Consider the following 24,271-nt stretch of genomic DNA (forward strand, 5'->3'; position numbering starts at 1 on the left):
CTCTTCAAACTGTTCCTCCCTCCCTTCCTCCCTCCCTCATCACTCCTCCTCTGCTCCAACACTCCTCCTCTCCTCTCCTCTCTCCTCTCCTCTCCACCATTAGGAAAGAAGGGACCAGGCGTCCCGGTGATGACCCAAACAGAGATCATTTATTAAAATCATTGACTAAAACCAGAACCTGATCCGTGTGACATTAAAGCCTGCGGACCTTGTTAGTGGCATACATGTGAAATGTGTGTGTGTGTAATCTCATGTACAAAACAGCAGGGTGCTCTGCTCGAAACATTTATCAGATCAGACAGTCAGTAGACCAGAACAAAATTAGACTCACACACACACACACAGGACACTGATTACAATCGATTAATCTGATGATGATGATGATGATGATGATGTCGCCTGCCTGTAAAAACACATCAGTGTTTTTTGTCAGAATGCATCAATAGTTTCTTTGAGGAGAACTGGAGACAGAGGTGGTGATGAAAATGACACCGAGGCTCCTGATTGGTCTTCAACCTCCCCCCTACTGTGGTGAAAACTCTTTCTGCAGGTGCTCATTAGGGTTTGGGGCGTCAGCCACAAAGTCCTTATATAGACCTGACTTCCTGTGCTGCTTAAAACACCCATTCATCACTCAGACACGTCAACCACGATGCTATTGTTCACCGTTTTTGACTCACAATCACTCGTGTCCTGTCGTTATTTTTATTCTTTTAAATCTTAACTGGGACACTTTGCTCAAGTTTTAACTGTCTCAGCTCCTCTTTTAGACTCTAATTCCTCACACAGAGGAGGGAGTTGATTCATTTGATTTCGGGCCCATATCTCAGTAGGAAACAGTCATGACATGCCCTCTCCTCCTCCTCTTCATCATCCTCCCATGTCTGTTTACATAAACATGCCTCCAGGCTGTCATTAGTGCAAGATAAGCAACCGAAACACACAACATGCAAGGATGCATGAGCGAAACCACACACGACAAAAGAGGCCAACGCCTGAACGCAGCAGGGTTCGACCCCCCGTGCATACTTACTCGATGACGAAGTCTCCGAAACGGCAACAATTTTGAACCTGCTGACAGAGGTGTCTGCTCGTCTCTGATGGTAAACACACACACATACACACCTCTGCGGCTGAGCTTAAGGCCATTCAATATTTATACGTCTGTGGGAAACACCCTTCCAAATTACAACGTGTCGTTTCTCTTGCTCACACACTCAGGAAGCGTAATCAGTGCACAACTCATTGAAAACACTAAAGTAACACTGTGGTCTGGAGTTGTTACTAAAAGTGTAGTCTTGAGGAAGACGATGTGCCGGTGCGCCGGGTATAAAATTAGAAAGGTGCTCTGCTCTGCGAGTTTCCCCAGAGGAACGTCAGGGTACCGGGATGTTTCACAGAGTTTCACAGTCTTCAAGGCTAAATACTAGAAAGTGGGAGTGTGCGATATTAGAAAAATTACCAGGAAAGGAAGGAAGAACATATGGTTTTGTTCTACTAACCCTCCTCTGTGTCAGTGAGTGGGCTTTAATTGCATGGTGACCAAAAGAAATATTGTATTTACCTCTGATCTGTATTTAACTGTGCACAAAGGCTTCTTTTACACTAACATAATAGCTCATCATTTATATAATACGTATCATTATAATCACTCTGTCCATTTATAACTTATCTACATGCACTTTGCTAATGTTTTCACTTTCTTGTTGGATGCATTTTTACTGCTGCTTACTCTGACGAACGAACAATGACAATAAAACTGAATGTAATCCAAAATCTACAGAAAAAAAAAAACAGCAACATTCCTCACAGAGTGTCAATGTGACCTACTGAGGATTTGAACAAAAAACTACCTAATAAAGGCCAAAGACAACTGGAACTCTTCAGCAAATGTCCTGCAGATGTGAATGTTTTTGTTCATTTGTCTTCAGCAGCAGTCAAAAGTTTGGACACACTTCCTCATTTAAAGGGATGGTAAAGTGCAACTTTTCATTGGTATGTGTCAATATAGTGACCTCTTCAGTCTGGTGACCCATTCGGGGTGAACACTCAGCCTCTTGCCCAATGCATTCTGGGATCGACTCCAACCTACTGTGACCACAGGCAGAACAGCAGATAGAAAAATGGATCGATAGATGGGATAGTGACCTTTCATTTCCTACAATAAGCAAATTATTTTAACACCACACAATAGGACCTTCTGATCCAATGAAACAGGAAACTTATTAAACTGCTTGAAAGACAGCACTTAAATAAAATCAGTCTTTTATTCAACAAGTTAGACAAATCAACTTTTACAACATGAGCACAGAGAAAGTAAATTTCCCCCACTGTAATGCCCGAGGAAGAGAAAGACACTTGACTTGAATACATCTGTTTTCTAAATAGGATGCCGACCATTTAAAAAAAGTTGAAATGAACAGGAGTCTGTTTAATTGATTAATTAACATATTTACTTTGGAGGAGGCAGTTCTTTTGAGACATGAATATTAGGTAGCGGTGTTCTTTCAACAGTGATATGGAGTAAAAAGAGTGAGGTATTGCCATGCGTTCGCCAATAAAATGAAGGGCTTTTTTTAAAAACTCCCCATCCCCCCCCCAGTTTCCACAGATGTCTCGGATTATTCTCTTGAGTTCAGAATAGCCTAACTTCTCTTCAACACACTGGAGCCAGACAATATGGCGTTTTGGAACATTTTTTTTTTTTTCCCCTTCAAACTTCAAACACATTATACTGTTCAAATTTTGGAAAGATTGTGCAGTCTTTGTAAACAGTCACATGTGACAGGGCTTAACAGCAAGTGCATTTTTATTTCTATATGTGCTTTTTGTGTGTATATGGCGGTATTAAGAAGAAGAAGAAAAAAAAAGTTGTTTATTGTTTTCCTTGTGGTCCAGTTAACGGCTTAAAGGCAGATTAATGTTCTGCTCAACAGTCCCCGGAAATTGGGCAGCACTTTTGGGTAACGCAGTCTGCTCGCTGTATGTTCACAGTTTAATGGTCCGCACGTCTCAGACACATCCTGAGAGAACGACTGTCGGTCCACATGGGTTTTTTTTTTTTTTTTCCATTCATTTACTTTAGCTAACCGCTGCGGCTACCGTGCCGTGACCATCCACAGGCCCAGTGCCACGTTGGCTGCCAGCAGGGCGCTGCCCGCCAGCAGCAGGAAGAAACCAATCAGCTCCCGCTTTTGACGGTCCGTTACCACAGTAACCAGCGTGGCCTCCAGCAAGGCGTTGAGCATCCACTGACCGTCGAGGGCGAAGCACGGTACGGAGTTGACTACGGCTAAAGCTCCGGAGAGGGAAACCACGTATCTGAGAGACAGCAGGGCTAAGGACAATAAGGACGGATTATTCATTATTCACATCTTAGAGGTTTGACCTCTTTCTGACCTTTGAATACACTTTGCTGAGTCACAGGAGGCAACGAACATAGATAATTTGATTAGTTTTGTGCTAATTTGTAAAACTAACAAAAACAAACAATAAAAAACAGCCTGTTTAGAAGAACAAGGTCTTACATGCTCTTTACATAGACAGTGAGTTTGGTTGTGGATTGAGAGATTGTGTACAACTTAACATCACTGAGCAGCAGATGTAGGAATGGTTGCTCGTCATTCATCACTCAACATATTTTAAACAAAAGAGTCACCATGAAGGCACCATGCTTATGCACTGATTACAGAGTCAGCTCTAAACTGCAGTAACTTTCATGACATCATCAGTGAACTGGGATAAAGATTAGGGCTCTATACTGGGAGTTGTACTTGTTACATGTATGTATTCCTCTAAAGTCTTGATGTATTTATGCTACAGACTCTACATGAGATTATACAAACCTGCAGTGCTGCATCGTCTCCCTTTATATTTTGTCTCTCATTATAATTGCTAATCATGCTGACACAGAATATTCTTTATATAACCCATGCCTTTGTTTCTGCCATATTACAACCCTTTCTATAAACTTAACATTCACCTCACAGTGACTTGTATTTATACAACACATGTTTAAACTGAACTCATCACCTTAACTCACAAAAATCTTGCCATCAAACTAAATATAACCTTAACAGTGAGCTCCAGCCAGCAGCTCACAGGACACATGTGTGAATGTGTGTTCTCTATTAGGTGCATAAAGGAGAAGAAGTGCAAAACATATCTAAACAGTAACTGTAGTAACTGACACAGAAAAATGGTTCAAAAAGTGTTTTAAGTGCTGCAGCACGGCTGCAATCAGAAATGTCCACAGCTAGCAATTAAGGGTTACATCCAGCCATTCAGGCTGTGATGAGCCATCATCAGCCTTGAAGTACATCTGGTTCCTCGACTGAAGCAAGATGATTAGATGGGAAACAGGAGCCTGACATTCAAAAATAATAATGTTCAAAGGCCCTTCAACATTATGTATTCAACAAATGTATCCATTTTTGAAGTAAGCCGTTTGCATTCAACAGGCAGTAGCCAAGGACATAGATTATATTATCCTTCTCTCCTTTAAAAAGTAACATCATTTGTTTAAATTTTGGGTGAGTGACTTTGAAGAGTCGTGTTCGCTTTTTCGAAAAACCACCTCGTCATCGTCCATCATCTGATTACGACCGAGGCCAAATCCTTTAAACATGAAAGGATACTTGCAGAAGGTCTCCAAGAAGACGGGCAGATCCAGGTGGAGGAAACCGAAGCGGGGGACGAAGTTTGTCAGACTCACTGGGAACGAAAAAAAAAACACAGGAGGAGTTTATATAAACAGCGTTTTAATCCGTTCATCAGTTCATGAGACTGTCGGCAAACAAGACAACAAGCCTCTTCCTGCTCGCTCACTGTTCATGAACGGTGAGTCAGCTCAACAGCTACACTGTAAACAGTAATTACATGAATATTACACATGTACATGCTCGTGCCTCCTTCAAGGGTGGGACCGTCAGAAAAAAAGCATCTAGTTGCAACTTCGACGCTGAAAATAAAAGTTGTTTTATTTTATTTTTAGCTCTCAAAAAAAAATTCAGACCTCAGATACTTAATCATACACCTACCAGCCACAACACTGAAAAAAGTGTAAGCCTAACAGCCGAAACACAGTAGGCACGGACACCATGTGTCATGTAGGATGGGGCAGAGCGGGGTCTTTGTAGCGTGTGGTTGCGTACCAGCCATTGAGTTTAGCCAAATGATAATGCAGTTGGTTTTGCAGGGTTTGGAAGTGTAGGCTACATGAAATGGTACTGAATGAATGAACTAGATCGTTTTAACTACAGGATCATGATACATGTTGATTTGATTGATTTATTTTGATGTGCAATGTAAAAAAAAAAAGAAGCCCACAAGGTTGCACTGCCTCTGGTACAATGATGCAGAGGCGCCGGAGCGATGAAGCAAGTGGAGCAAATGCATCCCCATGATTCAACGAGGGGGAGCAAAGTTATGGTTTTGCTCACTTTTTGTCTTTTTAAGAATAAACTTCTCATCATACAGTCCACCACGATCAGGTGATTGTATTTAAGCAGCCTCTATCAATGATCATTTTACTATTTTCAGTAATCTGATGTTTTCAGACCAGCCTTTGAGTTGGTTCAGTCCAAACCGTCGTGAGAGAGAGAGAGAACACAGCTTTTCCTCACAGCGGCAAACTGTCTGAATTAACAAACAGTTAAATGCTCAGCGGTGGAAAGTAACTCGTTTAGACTTCTGCAGAATACTCTGCGTTAGTTTTAGTGTAAGTCAGATTTAGGGTGGAATTATTTTTAAATATGATGATGCATCACTTCGTGTAATGATCTGTCAACCAGCTGCTGTGCTTTCATTATGATTATTCTCTGACTTCCTCATACAAGTTTACTCTGAGGAGAAGTAAGGTCCTGTCCTCAACTAAAACAGCCACTTTAAGTCTTAAGGAGCAAAAATCACCTTCTGAGTTGTGCATTAAAATAGTCCTTGATTTGAGAAAATGTAGGTTAAAAGTTATGATTATTCATTCCTGTATAACATTACAGCTACATCAGCTGGTGGTGCTAATAGCTCCCAGTAGAACCAGTGTGTGGGATTAGAATTAGATAGTTAGTTTGTTATTAGATAGTCGTTGTGAGGCCATTGCATTCATCCAGAGTGTTTGTTTGTTGACTTATTGTATTGAGTAGCTATCGTAGCAATATTGAGAATAGCAGCCCTCAGGTTTAACATTGTTTAACCAGGTTTAATTACACAAATATGTCATTTATGTAGATTGTTTGTCCTCGTTTAACCCTGAGGAGCCTGCAACCTACTAACATTTTAGGCTACATAATGTTTTTATGAATATAATTTCAAATATGAAACAGTCATTCTTCTAATAATCATTTCCTGTCCTGATCCACCCAATTATACACTGTTCTTGATGAATTCTTGGGTTTCACAGCACTCTCAATATCTAGACTAGTGCAGGTGGCTGTTTCTTGACTTAATCCAAGAGGTTGGGTGGTGTGTATTTTTTTTTCTTGCTGGGGACGCCAAAAGCACCTAGAATGAGCCCATGAGCATCATAACTGGAGACCATGGAGCGATGGAAGAAGGTGGCCTGGTCTGATGAATAACGCAGGCCAGCAGAGGCGGTGTGATGCTCTGGGTGATGTTCTGCTGGGAAACCTTGTGTCCTGGCATCCATGTGGATGTTACTTTGACACGTATACACCTTACCTAAACAGAAGACTGAGTACACCCTGTCATGGCAACGGTATTCCCTGATAGCAGCGGCTTCTTTCAGCGGGATAATGCGCCCTGCCACACTGCAAAAATTGTTTAGAAATGGTTTGAGAATCATGACAAAGAGTTCAAGGTGTTGCCTTGGCCTCTAAATTCCTCAGATCTGTGGGATGTGCTGGAAAAACAAGTCCAATCCACAGAGGCCCCTCCTGGCAACCTACAGGACTTAAAGGATCTGTTGCTAATGTCGGTGCCAGATACCAGAGGACACCTTCAGAGTCCATGCCTCAACAGGTCTGAGCTGTTTTAGCAGCACAAGGGGGACCAACACAATATCAGGCAAGAGGTTTTCATGTTGTGGCTGATCGGTGTATTTTAGATCTTATTTTGTGGCTCCAATATAACGATAACAATCATTTCTTACCACTCATACATATACATATACACTTACCTGCGTACTGAAGGTGCGGCGGATACCCTACAAACAGCATTTGTGTGTTGGGGAGGTGCGTGACGCGGATGAAGCGAGTCTGGTTCTCCAGAGAGGGGGTGACGCAAACGCTGGCGGCGTGGGAGTGTGAGGCGCACTCGCTGTCGGTACGGCACACTCGCGTCCCCGTCACCATCTTACGCACCGGCATACAGGCATACTGCGGCCACAGGATTACAGAAAGAAGGTAAATTGAACCAATCAGATCAGCGGGAGACTTTGATAACCAACATATAAATTCTGTTGTCCAATAATGTTTTTTCCCCCCAACTAAAAAAAAAATGGATAGAAAAAAGGTTATTTTATCTGCAGAACTTAGAAACAGTAACTCATGCATTCATTTCATCCCAGTTAGATAACTGAAATGCACTCTTCTCATGCCTCACACAACAAAACCTCAATAAACTCAATAAATTCAAAATGTAGCAGACAGACTCATAACCAGGTCTAACAGGGGGGAACACATCACGCTGGTTTTAGAATCACTTCATTGGCTCCCAGTCAGTTTTAGAATGGATTTTAAATTTTTAATGATAGCGTTAAAGGCTCGTAGGGGGGGGTTAGCTCCAGAATGTATAGCTGACCTGACCCCCTACTGGTCTCAATGCAATCTGAGATTCTCTGGTAGGTCGATCCTGGTCAGTCAAACCTTAAAACTGAAGGTGAGCGGGCCTCAGCTGTGGAGGGAAGCTAAGACATTGTCCTCTTTTAAGTCACTTTAACGTTAAAACCCCACTATTTTAGGCTTTTTATTGATTTGGATTGTTTTGTTTTTTTGTTTTGTATGTTTTTTTTTTGTTTTTTTTAAATTGTACGTAAAGCACTTTGCACCTTGTTTTGAAAAGCACAATATGAAAAAAGCTATTATATTAAATTATTGTTCCTGTTGTTAACTTTCTTGTTTTCTGGTTTCTTGTACTTGTGTCTCTTTATCTCTTCATGATGTTTGCTATCTTGTTTTCTCTTTTTTACATTATCTACATCCATAATAGTCCATTGTTTTAATGTCACACTAATTTATGTTTTCATGACTATGACTGTGGTTATCTTTTTCAATGACCCTGACATGTTTTTAAAGCACATTTGCAACACTGTCACACAAAAATGTGGGATATTTTGCAGCCAACATACAGGAAAGCATAAATAAATCAAAGTCAATGGAAGGACATTTGTTTTACTTTCTTCTAGTATTAAGACTTTGTGTTGTTTAAATTTGATTTTGTCATAATTGTTTTTTTTTCTGTGCATTAAATCCACATAGTTGCATACAAAGTGGCACAAAGTGCACTGAATAAAGGAAGTAATATAAATATACTTTTGTCTAAACAGGGTTGGAAACCTGCTCATATGATAAGTCAGTCACAAAAAAAGCCCCAGTCTGTGTGTGTGTGTGTGTTTGTGTGTGTGTCACCTCTCTCTCTCTGTTGTTCCTGCTCTGTGGTTTGATGTAAGAGAAGCAGAGGTCTGTCAGGCTGTTGTTGCTGCAGCAGTCCATCGTTCCATCCAATCGCTTGAAAGCTACAGAGAGAGAGAGAGAGAGAGAAAAAAGATGGATGGAGGAGAGAGAGAGAGAGAGAGAGGGTAGCGGATTGATTAGATTTGTGTGTCGGGCTGGAAAACAAATATCAGACACGAAAAGATAAATGTCACTGATGATGTTTCTTTCTTTTTTTAGGTAAATATAGTCGCAGCTGATGATTAGAGAAGAACAGAGAATCACACACGTTATGACATTACTCAGATTATTCTGCTGACTTCTGATATGACCTCAGGCGTTACAGGAAGTCACACAAACTGACTTTGCTGATTATATACTATTAATATGCAGATGTTGTCATTTTTATTAAGGTTTACATAGTCTATGCATAGTCTATATATATACACTCCAGACCTTTGTGCTGTACAAACAGTACACCCACCTCGTCCGTGAGCCCAGCTGGGCTGCAGGCTGGCGACGGGGACACAGTATCCGGTCTGCGGGGTGTGGGAGAGGTGAGACAGGCAGCTGCTCCAGTCCTCCACTCCTTTGACCGGACAGTCCTCCAGCCCCGTCACTATGTCCCCGACTGATAGGCCCCTGGGACCGTCAGCCGCAGAGCCCTGGTCCGACCCACACGAACAGAAAAATGTCAAAAAAGGTCACAAAAAATAAAAAAAGCATTGTTTTTATGGTTTGAATCCTGCAATCTTGCAACGCTGGGGAAAAAAATTCTGTTGTAGACGGGGAACTGACAAACACGCTTTTCCCCCTCGCCAACTGCTGCCAAAGAGTCCTTGAGCAACACCGGACTACTTCTGTGTGGCTGTGTGAATTACTGAGTGCATGCTTGTGCAAAGATGAAAATGCGCATTCGTGCCTGCTAAACCTAGCCAGGATCAAGGTTAGAAAATAAATAATATATCACTGCAACACTGGGAGGAAAAAAAAAACATGAGAAAACAGTGAAGCAGTGGAATGTAATACTCACACAGGAGCTGAAAATGACATTTTGACACAATGTCAACCTGAAAATAAAATGTTCCTCACAGTGTGACTCACTGGGTTAAAGGATGGTGGTTTTCTATATTTTTCTTATTGTCAACAAATCTCAAGTGCAGAGCAAAACCGACAATTATCTAAATATTTGTTTTTGTGCTACATTTCTCAAAGAACTTCAGTACAAAGTCGAGAGGTTGCGATAAGTAGCGCGACAAGCTAATGAAGCTCTGTAAACTGAACCGCATTCCAGCACATGTTCAGCGGCGTCTGTCTTAGAAGGACTGAAGATGTGATTACTGGTATTTATCTTTGGAGCCGTTTCTAAACAAACTAGCGTCCTCAAAAGCCTTTTGAGGTGAAGGAACATGTTAACCAGTGTAACCGTGTGGCTCGTTGATGTGTTTTTAATAGTTTTTGAACAACGACGGAGGTCTACAGCACAGAGGATCAGGTTTTGGATATGCACACACACAATACTTGTAAGTATTCATTGTTGGTTTGATTCTGCACGTGACAATAAGAAAAAACCTGTTACACTGACCTGCACGACCTCAGTGACCAGCGCCCCAGCACCGGTGGAGTACATGGGGAACAGAAAGAGAGGCAACAGGAAGAGGACGGCTAACGCTGCCACACACAGAACGAAGTTGTGCCACACTCCTGGAGAGAGAGAGGAAAGAAAACTTCTTTAAAATCTTCACATTTTTGCTTTAAGTTTAATTAAATTCTTTGTTTGGATTGACATTTCTGACCTTTTAAAACATCTGTTAAGAATTATAACCTGTAAAGTTACCACTTCAAAAGCCAAACACACTGAGATTGTATGATAGAGTCCATGTATACTGTTGTAACAACCATTATGTGTGTTCTCCACATATCTGGACAGTAGGATGTTATGGAAAAAACTGCTCACTGCTCACTAAAAATAACTGTATATACCATCTCAATTATACAGGACGACACAGTCGCTCTCCAAAAAAACCATGAGGGGGAAATCTAATTGCCTGCTGAAGTCAAGGCACAACTTTTAGTTCTTATTTCTACAGGATTTGGTGCAAATCCGCCATACAAACACGGTGACAGCAGCAACGGGCGCCGGGCTGGACGAGAATATCTGGTAAGAAGAAAATGAATAGTTGAAGATATCTTGAGGAAACTCTTTCCTCTTGGGAAAGACTGTACTTTTTTTCAGTCTGCTGGTTACTACATACAAATTACAGTGGAAAAAAAAAAAGAATGATTTAAAGGTTTTTTTAATTTTAGGGCATAAAGGGCAGCATAAAACATAATGTGTATGTGTGATATTTACTTTATAAGGTAAACAAAACTATTAAAAGTTGCGTCATCCGTCTCTACCAGAAGAAATAATAAACATGTTATGTGAGAGAACCCCCCTGCGTATGGCACGATCTCCGCTGTGGAGAGAGGAGGACGGAGACAGAGACTGATAAATAAACACAGCATGCTGTTATGTCACCACTCCCCCATGGGAACAGCATCTCTCTCTCTCTCTCTCTTTCTCTCTCTCTCTATCTGTCTCTCTCTCGTTTGTCATATGACTTGATAGGACGTCTCGGTTTTATGCCTGCAGTCACCAGCAGAGTTATTTTCTTGTTGTATTAAGGAAAGGAAAAGCCTGGAGGAAAGTAAAGTCTCTGACTAAAGATACAGATGCTTTTCACAGCAGCCCTTCACTGCCCTCTGAAGGCTTCTGACCGCAAAGGGGAACTTCAATTGTATTGCTTTTTAATTAAAGGTGCAGTGTGTAAGATTTATGGCATCTAGCAGTGAGGTTATAGATTGCAACCAACTAAATATCCCCACCCCCCTCCCCTTCAAAGTGGGTAGAAGAACCTACAGTGGCTATGAAACTCACGAAACACGCAAAAGACCCTCTCTAGAGCTGGTTTGTCCATTCCGGCTTACTGTAGAAACATGGCAGTGATATAAAGGGCTCATTCTAAGGTAACGAAAACATAATGATTGTTATTTTCAGGTGATTATACACTAATTAAAACACACTTATGAATATTATATTCCATTTCTGCCGAGTCCGTTCCACTAGATGCCACTAAATTCTGCACACTGCACCTTTAAAGTCTCTCTCCACTCAAAAATGTGTTTTTTGCTTATTGTTACTTCAGTTGGATGTTTGTTTTCACATTTATCTGTTGAAAGTGGAAAGTTTCTCTGTGTTCACTGAAAATCTGAGTTTGAGGCGTTTAAGGCGCCTACGAGCGTGATTGGTGACATCACAGCTCGTTTGGAGACGATTCTGGTCCGACGTTCGACTTACATGAGTGTGATGTGGAAACTTGAAGCTTCCAGTAAACAAACACTGAGAATGAACTTTCCAGTTCAGTAGAGAGACATGTTGTATCCAGCGGTTAAACTTTTGAAATGAAAAATATTTGTGCATTTATAGATTATGGAATTTTTAACGAGGGAGAAAAAAAAATACAAAAATGTGTTGACAATTAACAGAACACATGTCCACAATATGCATAACACATAACGAGCAAACTGTTTACCATCAATGGTAAGAAATTCACTTTTCACAGAGGGTACTTTTTGCCTCTTTCAGGCAGCTTTTTCTCACTTTTCAGGTGATTTTACTCAACTTTTAACTCAATATTGACAAATCAACACTCAGTTTGCAGCACTAAGGTTTTTAATTTCTTTTCCACTTCTGGAAACTGTCACAAGAAGACAGTACTGGTGTTTTCCTCTTTGATCTTTCACTAAATTGACTGCTGAGTTTTAACAATACTGGTCCTCAAGGATGTTTATATGATGTGATTTTTTTCCTGCTGCTTCTTCAAGCTGCCTACTTGAAAGCTTTCTGATGAAAAACTGCAGCAGTTTTCTTTTACAGACACCACTGGAAGTAATCAACCATTACTGGCCAGTTACCTACGTTGGCCTGTAGGGGACATAAGTCACATTCATGCATGAATAACTGCCATCTCTACCGATCAATTCATCAAAATCAAATTTTCTTAATTGCAGACTGAAATGATTTGATGTGAAGCAGCTGTCAGAAATAAAAGACCTTGGAGTGACCTTCACAGGCAAAACAGTAAGTATTTAACAAAACGCTCATAATAATTGTGATTAATAGTTGTGATCACATTTGCTTGCGAAACAATCAGGATTATGGTCTGTGCTGTGAGGAGTTATCAGGAGGGATCTGCATAGAAACAACTCACCGGCACAGAAGATGCGCAGCTGCTGAGTGGGTGATATAAGGTTGAGATGTGTGGTGAAGAGGTCCACGAACGCACCGGGATACACCACGAACACAAACATCCCGAAGCCATTCACACGCACCTGCTCCCTGGAGGAACATGAGAGGACGTTAAGCACAAGTGTGCAGGATGAGGATGTGTTTATTTACTAAAAAAACTGATTCATCGCACAATTTGCTACGATTAATAGCGATTAATTAAGTTTTTTCTTCTTAATTTCTGAATTTCAAAACCATCAAGGCCATTAAAAATTAGATATTAGCTTACAAGGCAATAATTTCTTACATGCGCTAATATAAATGAGCCCGCTACAGCCTTTGAAAAGCAGTAATGTGTTAATCGCATTAATTTTTTTTTACGTGTTAAATATTTCCAAAATGAACGCGTTAATTTTGACAGCACTATTATTTACACACCAGTGACACATCTGCAAAACACTTGAGTGTGCAGCTAATGAGCCTTGTTCCCAGTTTAAATGAACCAAATGACAAATCAGTGCTAGTACAGCTTTTAGTGTAATTATATTTTACTGCTTTTAATCAATCAATTAATCACTTTATTTGTCCCTGAGGGGCAATCGGTCGTGCGACAGTGTAACACAGGATAACAAGACAAAGCACATTAACTCAACATATGAATATAAAAATATCAGAATACAAAAGAAAGCAGAGTACACACATTAAAACGCATTAAAACAATATAAATATAGACATAATAATAAAAGATTCGGGTCCTGAGGAGGTTTCTTCTCCTCACAGAGCTGAGAGACGGCCGAGAGGATGAAAGAGTTTTAGTTTCTGTTAGTTTTTGCTAATTAGACTCTAAAAAGAGAAGCAGAAGGTAAGATCTGAAACTCTGGATGTATATGTAGAGGATGGGAGCTGTCAGCCTGAACAGACTAATTACCCGTCTATATTATTATTAAAAGAAAAGGAAAGGAACATCTCTTTTAAGACTTGTTTTCAGTTGTTATGTTTCCTGCTATAAGTGGACACTGATCACTACAGTTCAAAGTTAAGAAGCTCCTGTGTGATGACAGGATATAATAATATACAATAATAAAAAGAAAAATGAAGAGAAAACACATAAAAGCTGCTGGTCACGCAACTCATGACTAACAATGTCAGAAAACAGTGAAAAATGAAATTTACTACTTCCCAGATCCCACAGTTATGTTCTGTCTGACTACAAAAGCAATAAACACATAAACTACAGAGTGTTTGTGCTGCAGCTGCTATTTTTAATTACATTTCATGACATTTTTGCAATATTAGTAGCAGTTGTGCACTAGTAGTAGTCGCAGTGTTTTAATTAATTAGACTGTTTTGAGAAATAAACACACAGAGCTATGAGGGATGAGATCAGCTTTAGAGTTGTTCCCTGCTGTAGCTGCTCCCGATAGTCACCTAAAAAAGCTCACAAAATAGCTAAAACCCTTTAATCCCCTTCTTTATTTACATGCACTGGCATCGGTCACCTCTGTCCTATTTTTCTGTCTTAATGGACGGTGGAGGCTCTTCACCCTGCTTGTTGACAAGGCAACAGATTGTGTTATGACGTGTGTGTGTGTTTTACCTCAATGCTGCCACCGCGTGGCCCAGCTCATGTATAACTCCGCTGAGCAGCAGGGCGATGAAGAAGTAGGCCAGCTGACTGGTTGGCAGATTGACACCTGGGACCTAAAGAGGAGAAACATCGAGACGACAAGACAAACATCCTTCATCACCGTCTTCAAGAGGACATTTTTGCTTATTTCAGAGATTTTTTTTAACCTTCTTGATGTGATTTTATCTTTTCCTGTTATCATATTATGACGTAATTTATCTGCCCTGCAGATTTGGCAAATAAACACTCTGTTTGTATGACTAATCTGTATTTAAATCTTTCCTTTCCACCCTTTTTTTTTGTCTCCTCTTCCATATTAATTGTTTCATGTTTTGCTGAAGCTGTGGTTTCTGTGTGGTTTTTCCTCCGCTGCTGGCTGTGTGCTGCAGGATGAATACTTAGTTATAAATGGCCTCGTAATAGCTTCCCATGAATCACCTGCAGTGGTCCGATGGGGATAGTGCTCATGTTAATGTGCGGCTATTTGACACCTCAATGAATAAAAAGTGAACAGGAGGGAAATGCTAAATAAGAGCCCTACTCATAACTGGGGGCATTTTTCGCCCCCCCCTCGTTTGAATTGAATAGGTTTGAACTTTGAAAGGCATTTCTGCTCTGAGCTGCTGTTAGTCTCTGACCCTGCGCACTGAAAACAACCGCAAAACCCTTATAATACCATTTTAACTGAATATTTGCTCGAAAGAACAATTTGTTGGATGTTTCATGTAAATCTACAAACTTAAAATATGCTCACAAATGCGCGTAACCGTGTGTACGTACCACCACCTGCAGGGTCTGCTGACCTCCCATGCGAGGGTTGTCTGTGGTCATCTGAGCCAGCGTCTGCTGCAGCGTCTTTATCAGCAGCACCACTGACCCCAGCATGGCAACTATACCGAACACCAGACCGCTGCTGAACCTGGAGGAGAGATAGAATCGATGTAACAGAGCAATTATCCCAAGAGGTGTAATCTAGCCGAACTTTATTACGCTATAAATGTGATATAATCATCTGAAAAACAAAATTAAGTGCAAGTGCGCAAAAGACGTAGACATGGAATCCACAACTCAAAGGTTATAAAGGCTTTTTTTTTTCATAAAACTCTACAATAAAAGACGATCAAATAGTGGTGAGATATTAAAGGAAGAGGGGTCTGGAGAAGATAAGTCGGCCGTTAGAATTACTTCATAGGTGAGAAAAGTTTCCAGCAGCTCTACGACTAAATTTGAAGCAACTCTGTGTGATACTTGGCAGTTTTGACTTTTATACTGGACTGGCTACCATTTAAAATGTTTTCCATGCTGGGCACTTTGACGACTGATTCCTCAATGATAATGTTTCAATAACTTTTTATTCTAATACAGTCTAACTATTGTCTTTCCTGTCAGAAATCTGTCATTCTTCAACTTGACATGTTGTTTTTTCTTTCTGATAAAATCTTGAATCTTTTTAAATTTGCCATCTTCAGGGCAGTCTTGTCGATTATTACAAAGGTTCAAAGGTTCAATTTATTCAACCATAAAAGGATGGAAGTTACAGCGCCTCCATGTCCTTATCAACCGCTGCTGATTACCAACACTCAGTAAATAAATACAGACATGTAAACCAGCAATAAATACAACATAAAAATAGATGACAATATAAAAGTTGAAGGGGTTCAATCCTTACAACGTTCTGGTTATACTGCCGCATCTCCTGTGTACGATAAGTCGAAATGTCTGCTGCTGAATAAGGGTTAAAAATATCTAAAACTTCTCTCTAAAGGAGCATAAAAACCTCAGTGAAGGTGCAGTAAAAAAAGCAAAAACAGTTGGGAGTAGTAAGTGTTCGTTAAGGAGTCGTTACAGAGTGATCCTCACCACAGGTAGAGGGCTCGGGGGTTGATGCGTGCGCAGTACGCGAAAAGCCGGTTGAACATGGTGGTCTGCCATCTCACGTGGAAAGGGGACAGCATCAGACCTCGACTCGCCAGCCATGACTCGTAGCTGATCCGGTGTGTCGATGACGACTGCGGCAGTCGATGGAAAAGTGGAAAATGTCATTGAAAAGCACATTCTCTGAGTCAATGCATTCCTGGAGGTCAGTGTTGTGATTAAAACCCCATCAATACTGGATTTCTATTTAAGAGTTTAAAATTCCTGTTAATAATGTATAGCTGATGTTCTTTTTTTTAACATATACACATAAAACTAGAACGTATTTTTTATTAGAGCTGTAACAATTGGTCTATTAATCAATTAGTCAATAGACAGAAAATTAATCTGCAATACTGATGATTTTTGAAGCAAATATGCTAAGAAATGTGCTGGTTTTGGCTTCTAAAATGTGATAATGTTATGCTTTTCTTTGTCATACATGATAGTAAACATAATATATTTGGGTTTTGGACTGTTGTTTGGACAAAATAAGCAATTTAAAGATGTAAAAACTGACTGTTTAAATTAATCATCAACTATTTTGAAAATCAATTAATATTCTGGTCTATTTCCTGGTTTATTTAGTCCTCTATGATAGTTGACTGGGTATTTTTTGGGGTTGTGGACTGTTGGTTTTCTGTTCAACATCTACATGCTCCCACTAGCTCAGATTACGGGAAACAATAAAATACGTTACCACAGTTATGCAGATGACACACAAATTTACATGACCGTATCACCAGGGGACTATGGTCCAATACAAGCGCTGAGTAAGCGCATTGAACATATCAATGATTGGACGTGCCAGAATTTTCTTCGGTTAAACAAAGACAAAACTGAAGTAATTGTTTTTTGGAGCCAAGGAAGAATGTTTAAAAGTCAGCTTCAATCAATGATGTTAAAAACCACAAACCGAGCCAGAAATCTTGGTGTAGTCATGGACTCAGACCTGAATTTCAACATTAAGACAATTACAAAGTCAGCCTACTATCACCTGAAGAATATATCAAGAATTAAAGGACTTATTTCTCAGCAGGATTTGGAAAAACTTGTCCATGCGTTTATCTTCAGTAGACTTGACTACTGTAACGCTGTCTTCACAGGTCTCCCTAAAAAAGTTTTATCTGTCTTATTCCCTTTTTAGCTTCTTTCTTATTTCCAAACTTAACACTTTTTAACTGTTTTTATATGTCTTTTTACTTGTGTTGCTTTTATATTCTATTTTAATGCCTTTTATGCTCTATGTAAAGCACTTTGAATTGCCTTGTTGTTGAAATGTGCAACACAAATAAACTTGCCTTATTAAAGATTTGTGACCAAGGTATGTATACTGAGTGGGAAACTACAGAAGGCCTCAAAAGGTGGACACTGGTTACCAGTGGTGAAAGAAGTATTTGGATCCTTTACTTAAGTAAAAGAACCAATAAAGCAATGTAAAAATAAAAGTAGTGGTTTGGTCCCTCTGACTGATATATTATTAAATATGACATCATTAGAGTATTAATAGTGAAGCATCAGTGTTAGAGCAGCATGTTACTGTTGTAGCTGCTGGAGGTGGAGCTAGTTTCAACCACTTTATATACAGTTAGCTAGTTTAGTCCAGTGGTTCCCAACCTAGGGGTCGGGCCCCTCCAAAGGGTCAGCAGATAAATCTGAGGGGTCGTGAGATGATTAATGGGAGAGAAAAGAAGAAAAAACAGTTCTGATACATAAATCTGTTTTCAGTTTTTGGACTTTTTCTCTAATCTTTGATTTTTTGGTGAAATATTGGATCACTTGAACATTTATTGAAATGAAAGCATGTGAGAAGTTTAGAGGGAAAAATCATTATTTGGTGGAGCTGTTAACAACTCATAGACATGTGAAATGTGACCCCGACTACACACTGCTTTTTGTAAGATGTCAAAAGCCAAAAAGGTTGGAAACCACTGGTTTCATCTTTAATGATGTGTTGTATTTTAAAAGCTTGTTATATTATCCAGTGTGTCAAATCTTCATCTGAAAAGTAACTAAAGCTGTCAAATAAATGTAGTGGAGAATGAAAGTACAATATTTCCCTCTGAAATGTAGTGGAGTGGACATTTAAAGTAGCAGAAATACTCAAGTAAAGTACAATTACCTTCAAAATTGTACTAATTTATATATACAGGTGATTAAACCTGTTACATCCCCCCTATGGCAACGTAGCACATCTTGTTGCATCACTGCGTTAGCTAAGGCTACTTGAGGCAGCCTCTGTATCTCTTTAAAGTTACACTCCCCCCATGTAGGGCTGCTTGCAGCTTATTTAAGACCAAAAACATGTATTCACCCTCAGCAGTGTGTCGGCGAGATACACTGCACACCAGGCTGCCACCACACACACCAGCAGAGGCACAGGGATCATGGTGCATCAACAGTCACTCCGCGGAGACGATGAAACCAAAACTGCGCCGTCTCCATTGCCCCGTCCGCCCGCTGTTTGTCCCGCAGTTAACCGCCGGTACACATGTTTAACATTTCATTACTGTGTAAATATTGTTTTACACTAAATGTGAGGTAATACGATATAGGGTTTGTTTACAGAGATGCCGTGAATGGAAGATGGGAAAGACCCGTTAGCCTTGTCAGTACACACACTTCCTGGTTGTTCTTCTTCTTCTACGAGCTTAAAGGCGCATTACCGCCACCTGCTGGAAAGGAGTGTGGAATAATCGATTGGCAGACAACAACAAACAAATAAAAAAGATCAAATTCTCTCTATTAAACCTGTTTCCTTATAGATCCCCTCCAGACATGTATTACATCTAAAAAATATTCTTCTTGGAACAATAATGTGTGTCTGATATTGATTTTCCACAAAAAAAGTATAATTAACATGTTAAAATCCTTAATCTAGACTCTATATTTTATTTCAGAAGTTTAACTGCTGGATACAAGATTTCTAATACTTTACTGTAAAATGCATTCTCAGTGTTTGTGCACTGGAGGCTTCAAGTTCCCACATCACACTTATGTAAATTGAATATTGGCCATGTATTGGCTACCAAACTAGTTGTGATGTCACAAATCATGCTTGTAAGCCCGCCTCTTAAAGTCAGATTTTCAGTGAGCACAGAAAAATTTTCCCTCTTCAGCAGACAAATGTGAAAACAGCTTTCCAGTGTCAAACTCTGCACATACTGTACATCATTCTGCACAGTGAAGTTCAAACATCCATCTGTAGGGACAAGAAGAAAAACACATTTTTGAGTGGAGGGGGACTTTAATTTATTTAACTGTACATATGCATCCTGTTAATACACACACATAGTTTATTTACACTCAATTTTATATTTATATCAACATCTGTATCCATACTTCTATTTATATTCTGCTTTTTTACACACACAGTTTTTATCATATCAATATGCATGCATGATAGTACGCCTACACAGAAATGTAGATTACTGTCCCCTTTCTTACACTGTTATGTTTGTGTTTATGTTTACTGTTTAATGTTCATGTTTATTGCTTTTTCTGTTGACATCTGGACCACATTGAATTCCTTGTACTTGGCAAATAAATCTGATTCCTCTGATTGTGATTCTAATGTGATATTATGCTTTGCTTTTTTTAATGCTGATACTTTTTTTTTCCTCCACATGTTGAACTGATTCAGGCTGATTACAATGCGGTTGAGTATCCAGTTGTATCCAGTTGAGTATTTACCTATTTTATGAAGTGCTTGATTAAGTCCTGTGTGCCTTATCCTTAGATGGGAAAGAAATGCTTCTCCCCTTCTCCTCCTGCCCAGCTTCCTTCCAGTACCAGCATGTTTCTGTATATTATAGAGATGTCTTCCTGTGTCATTGATGTCCCAGTATTCTTGCCACACCTTTTGCATTTGACTCTTAATGATAGATTTGACCTCAGTTTTAATCAAAGGAACCTTCATACTGACTGACTGTGATTTAAGTGATTATTTAGCCATTATATCCACACCCTCGTTTCCTTCCACACCTAAAAGAACCCAAATAAAGCAAACTGTCAAACCCTTATTGTGTAATCTGTGTATTATATGATGTACTTCAAACAGAATATCTTATCTGCATGATTTCCTGAGCCTGATGCTTGTGAGTGCTGACAAACCATCAGAAGCAATTAATGCATTATTTTGATTGTTTTCCTCCACCCATTTCTGGTGCCTCCTCTTATACTTCTTTGTGTTCTTATAACAAAGTGCAACCAAACAGAGCACTAACGCCACCAAGTGTTGAACGACAGAACATTCCTTGTAAAAACCCTTTTAAGAAAAGGAAAATATTTGTGAAAATTGCATCTTGTGAGCTGTTTTAGAAGATTTTAAAACCTGTGAGCTCAGTCAGTTAATAATTTGTTACTAGTATAATCTCCATACATTCACGCCAAGCACTTTATTAGGAACACCCATACAATTCAACAGCTCTGCTATACATTCTAGGTTTATGAAGCAATTATACGTTTTTCAGTTTTTGTTTACGTTGTCAGAAAAGTGATAATTCTACTTTATCTTTGTTATTGAGGTCATAGTGAGTGGTGGTGAACTGGAGTGCATTATACTGAAAGATGTTCCTAATATTTTGTCCACCACACTAAGATACATGAGGGTAGCAAAATATTAGGAACACTTTTCAATATAATTCACTCCAGTAAACCACGACCACCTGCCACTACGACCTCAATAACAAACTAGAACTATCACCTTTCTGACAATGTCAACAAAAACTGAAAATGTATAAGCTTCATAAAAGTAGAATTTATGGAAGAGCTGTTGCATTAGATTGTATAAATGTTTTATTCTAAATGTACAGTGTATTATCGTACATTTATATCATCAAAGGGTGTATTTTCTGCAAATAGTACATTCAAGTCTGTATTCTAATTGTATTTATTCTATTTTAAATGAGTCTATAAAGTTCTTGTATATAATTTTTCCTTTAATCTATCTATCTATCTATCCATCTATCCATCTATCCATCTAGCCATCTATCTATCTATCTATCTCTCTATCCATCTATCTCTCTATCTATCTCTCTATCCATCTATCTATCTATCTATCTCTCTATCTCTCTATCTATCTATCTATCACAGTTTGCACTTGGACTTTGCACTTCTCATTTGATAGCTCATTTGAATGCTCATAAATGACTTATCAAGGTGGTAAATCAAGCAAATTCAATGTTATTGCATTATTATGTTTTCAGTGATGCGTTTAATGTGATTTATAACTGTCAACGTGTAATTCCAATATTAAACCCAGGGAGGCGAGACAACCGGTGTGTCCTTGTGCAGAGAGAAATCATCCTGGTTGTGACTGCGATCAGTTTACATTCATTTGAAAGGCACTTTTGTCTGTCAACATTAAAATAAGTCATTGTGTGAAGTTGTGAATATGTCAGATTGTTTTTCAATATGCTTCAACCTGCAAGCTGTGTACACTTTAACTGGTAGTGGTAGATTATGTATTCTATTATCATGTTATTGTTTCCTATACATTAAATCAATTGTATTGTACAGTATATTTATATCATGGATAAGTGATGCACATTTGCTACTTTTCACTTTTCATTTTTAATGACTTCAAAGGGGAAAAAATATATTTAAAAAGAAATAAAACTCCATATGTTTGAAGCATGAGTTTACCAAAAGCACCTTAAGGCAGCACCAGCCCTTAAAATGGAGCACAGAATAATCGATCAGGATCACAGGGTTTGGAGAGATACTTTGGCCGAGCTGCAGCAATATAAATGAAAGTGAGTGTCTGGATATTGGATTTCACCCTGCCAAAAGGCCAGGAGGTCAAAAGGACTCCAATAAATGTTGATGGCCCCGATTCAGAGACAACAGGGAGACAAGCACCTAGTCTGACTCATTTGGCCATAAATGTGGCCAAGGGAACATAAAACTGCTTGTGAATAAAGCCTTGTGTGTTTATGCAAATGAATATCGACACAATTCACCGTCCACAGAGCCTCAAGCCTGCCAGCATATAAATGTTTTATAGAAGAAATGTGATGACTCATGTTACAAATATCTGGAACTCACTTCTTTCTTTCTTTTCTTTTGATCCGCTTCTTTATTTATTGACAATATTGCTGTGGACAGTCAGCGCTGGTGACAGAAATTTGAATTTAATCAGTCATTCTGTGCGACAAACATGTTCGTCAGGAGCCTCGTATGCTGTAAATACAACGAGGAGACACCAAAAACCTGATCTGTTTGCTCACAGCCAGTGAGGCAAATGTCCAAAATAAAAGTGAAAAATGTCAGCTATCCGCCGAGGTGGTGTAACAACACGAGCAGCCTGCACAGACAAACAGAGGACAGATGCCCTCGCGAACGTGTGGCCTCCAACCTCTCATTTCCTGCCAACTCAACAGCTGCCTGCGGACAAGAGAGACAAACTGTCAGACAGTGAAAACTATTATCTGACCTCTGATGAAAACATCAGAGGGTGGACTCATCACTCATTTGACTAGCCTCATCATGCATTAGTCATTATTACCTCATTTAAATTACTATCTCGGTCCTTGCCCCAAACCTACGGCTAACGCACACCTACCTGAGCTGTCCCAAACTTAAACTTCTAGTCCTAAAAAGCTCTTTGAGGAAGTGCAATCAGGCTAAAATGGTCTCATTGTCCTCACTGAGGTCATAAGTCTGTCTTTTCCTATGGCAGGGCCGGGTAAACCCATCTGGGGGGGCCCGCAGCAGTGGGCCCCTTCCCAGTCTCTGCTTATAGTGTGTGTATCCAACAATCTTTAAATGCTCATCATGTACTGTACAGTGCACACAGCAGATTACACAAACTGCAGGTTTGCTGTGGATCAGGTGGTTTGTGGTGATTTAATTAAACATACATTTGCACCACTTAAGCACAAGGTTAACTGAAATAATATAGTTTTTTTTAAAGTTTTCAGTACAGGGCCCTAAAATTTGGTAAAAATGCACAAGCCACCTTAAGCCCTTTGACATTTTAATACATATTTTGGCTTTAGTGGTGAGTATTACCAAAGAAATTTGCATTTACTCAAATGTCCACACACTAAATGTTACACAGCCATCCTGGGACCTTTAAGGCTGCTGGGGATTTGGGTCCAGGAGGTAGTTCTCATTCCCAGATTGGTAATCCAGCCATGCCCATAGAGCCAAGAGATGTCAAAACTTCATCCGCATCTGCATATCCTGAGGAAGTGTGCAAAACAATCAGGCATATTATCTCATGCTAGAACACCCACAGACCTGCAGAGCAGCTACACAGTAGTGCAGTTTCAACCTTCACATGTTGTTATTTCCGGCCCGGGCTTATTACAAAACTTAAACTACCCATTGAAGAAACTGTTCCATGACATACAGGTACATGATGTAAAAGAAATACAATAAACACATTCAGAGATGAAGGTGTTTATCTGTAATAGGCCAGGGTTGTCCTCGCCAACAGGTAAGACCAGTGTATGCGTGGGTTGTATTTGCATAGTCTGAAATATATAACAAGCCTACAGTCTGAGTTGCTTTATTTTACTACCTGGGCACACAGTCAACTAGAAGTAGAGACAGAAAAGGGTTCACTGTGTTTGGATGCAATGAAGGTGGAAAGCTTAATTTGAGGAAAAGTTCAGTAAAATCCTGAGAGAAAGGTAGGTGGAATCTACACACACACTCACATACACACACACACACACTCCTGAAGGACTTCAAACATATAAAAACAGATGAGATGATGAACAGATGAACACATGCGTAGAAAGGTACACACACACACACACGCACACACACACACACACATAGGCTTAAAACTCATTCTACTTTTTTAACGCTGGGTCGGGTTCCACTCAGGGAGTTTCGTGTCTC

At 39.6% G+C, this 24,271-nt stretch overlaps 1 protein-coding gene across 1 annotated transcript; it reads right to left on the minus strand.

The window, feature by feature from the left end:
• Positions 1-2,248: 2,248 nt before the first annotated feature.
• Positions 2,249-19,063, minus strand: mbtps2 (membrane-bound transcription factor peptidase, site 2). Its single transcript, XM_067578842.1, has 11 exons — positions 18,732-19,063; positions 16,364-16,512; positions 15,284-15,422; positions 14,474-14,577; positions 12,860-12,987; positions 10,192-10,310; positions 9,091-9,271; positions 8,583-8,689; positions 7,133-7,331; positions 4,638-4,713; positions 2,249-3,321 (listed from the first exon to the last, which is right to left on the minus strand). Exons 1-11 carry the CDS (start codon positions 18,804-18,806, stop codon positions 3,099-3,101), a joined length of 1,500 nt encoding a protein of 499 aa, XP_067434943.1. The 5' UTR covers positions 18,807-19,063; the 3' UTR covers positions 2,249-3,098.
• Positions 19,064-24,271: the final 5,208 nt, after the last annotated feature.

The sequence above is a fragment of the Thunnus thynnus genome, chromosome 21 (assembly GCF_963924715.1).
Source record: "Thunnus thynnus chromosome 21, fThuThy2.1, whole genome shotgun sequence".
Taxonomy (NCBI): Eukaryota; Metazoa; Chordata; class Actinopteri; order Scombriformes; family Scombridae; genus Thunnus; species Thunnus thynnus.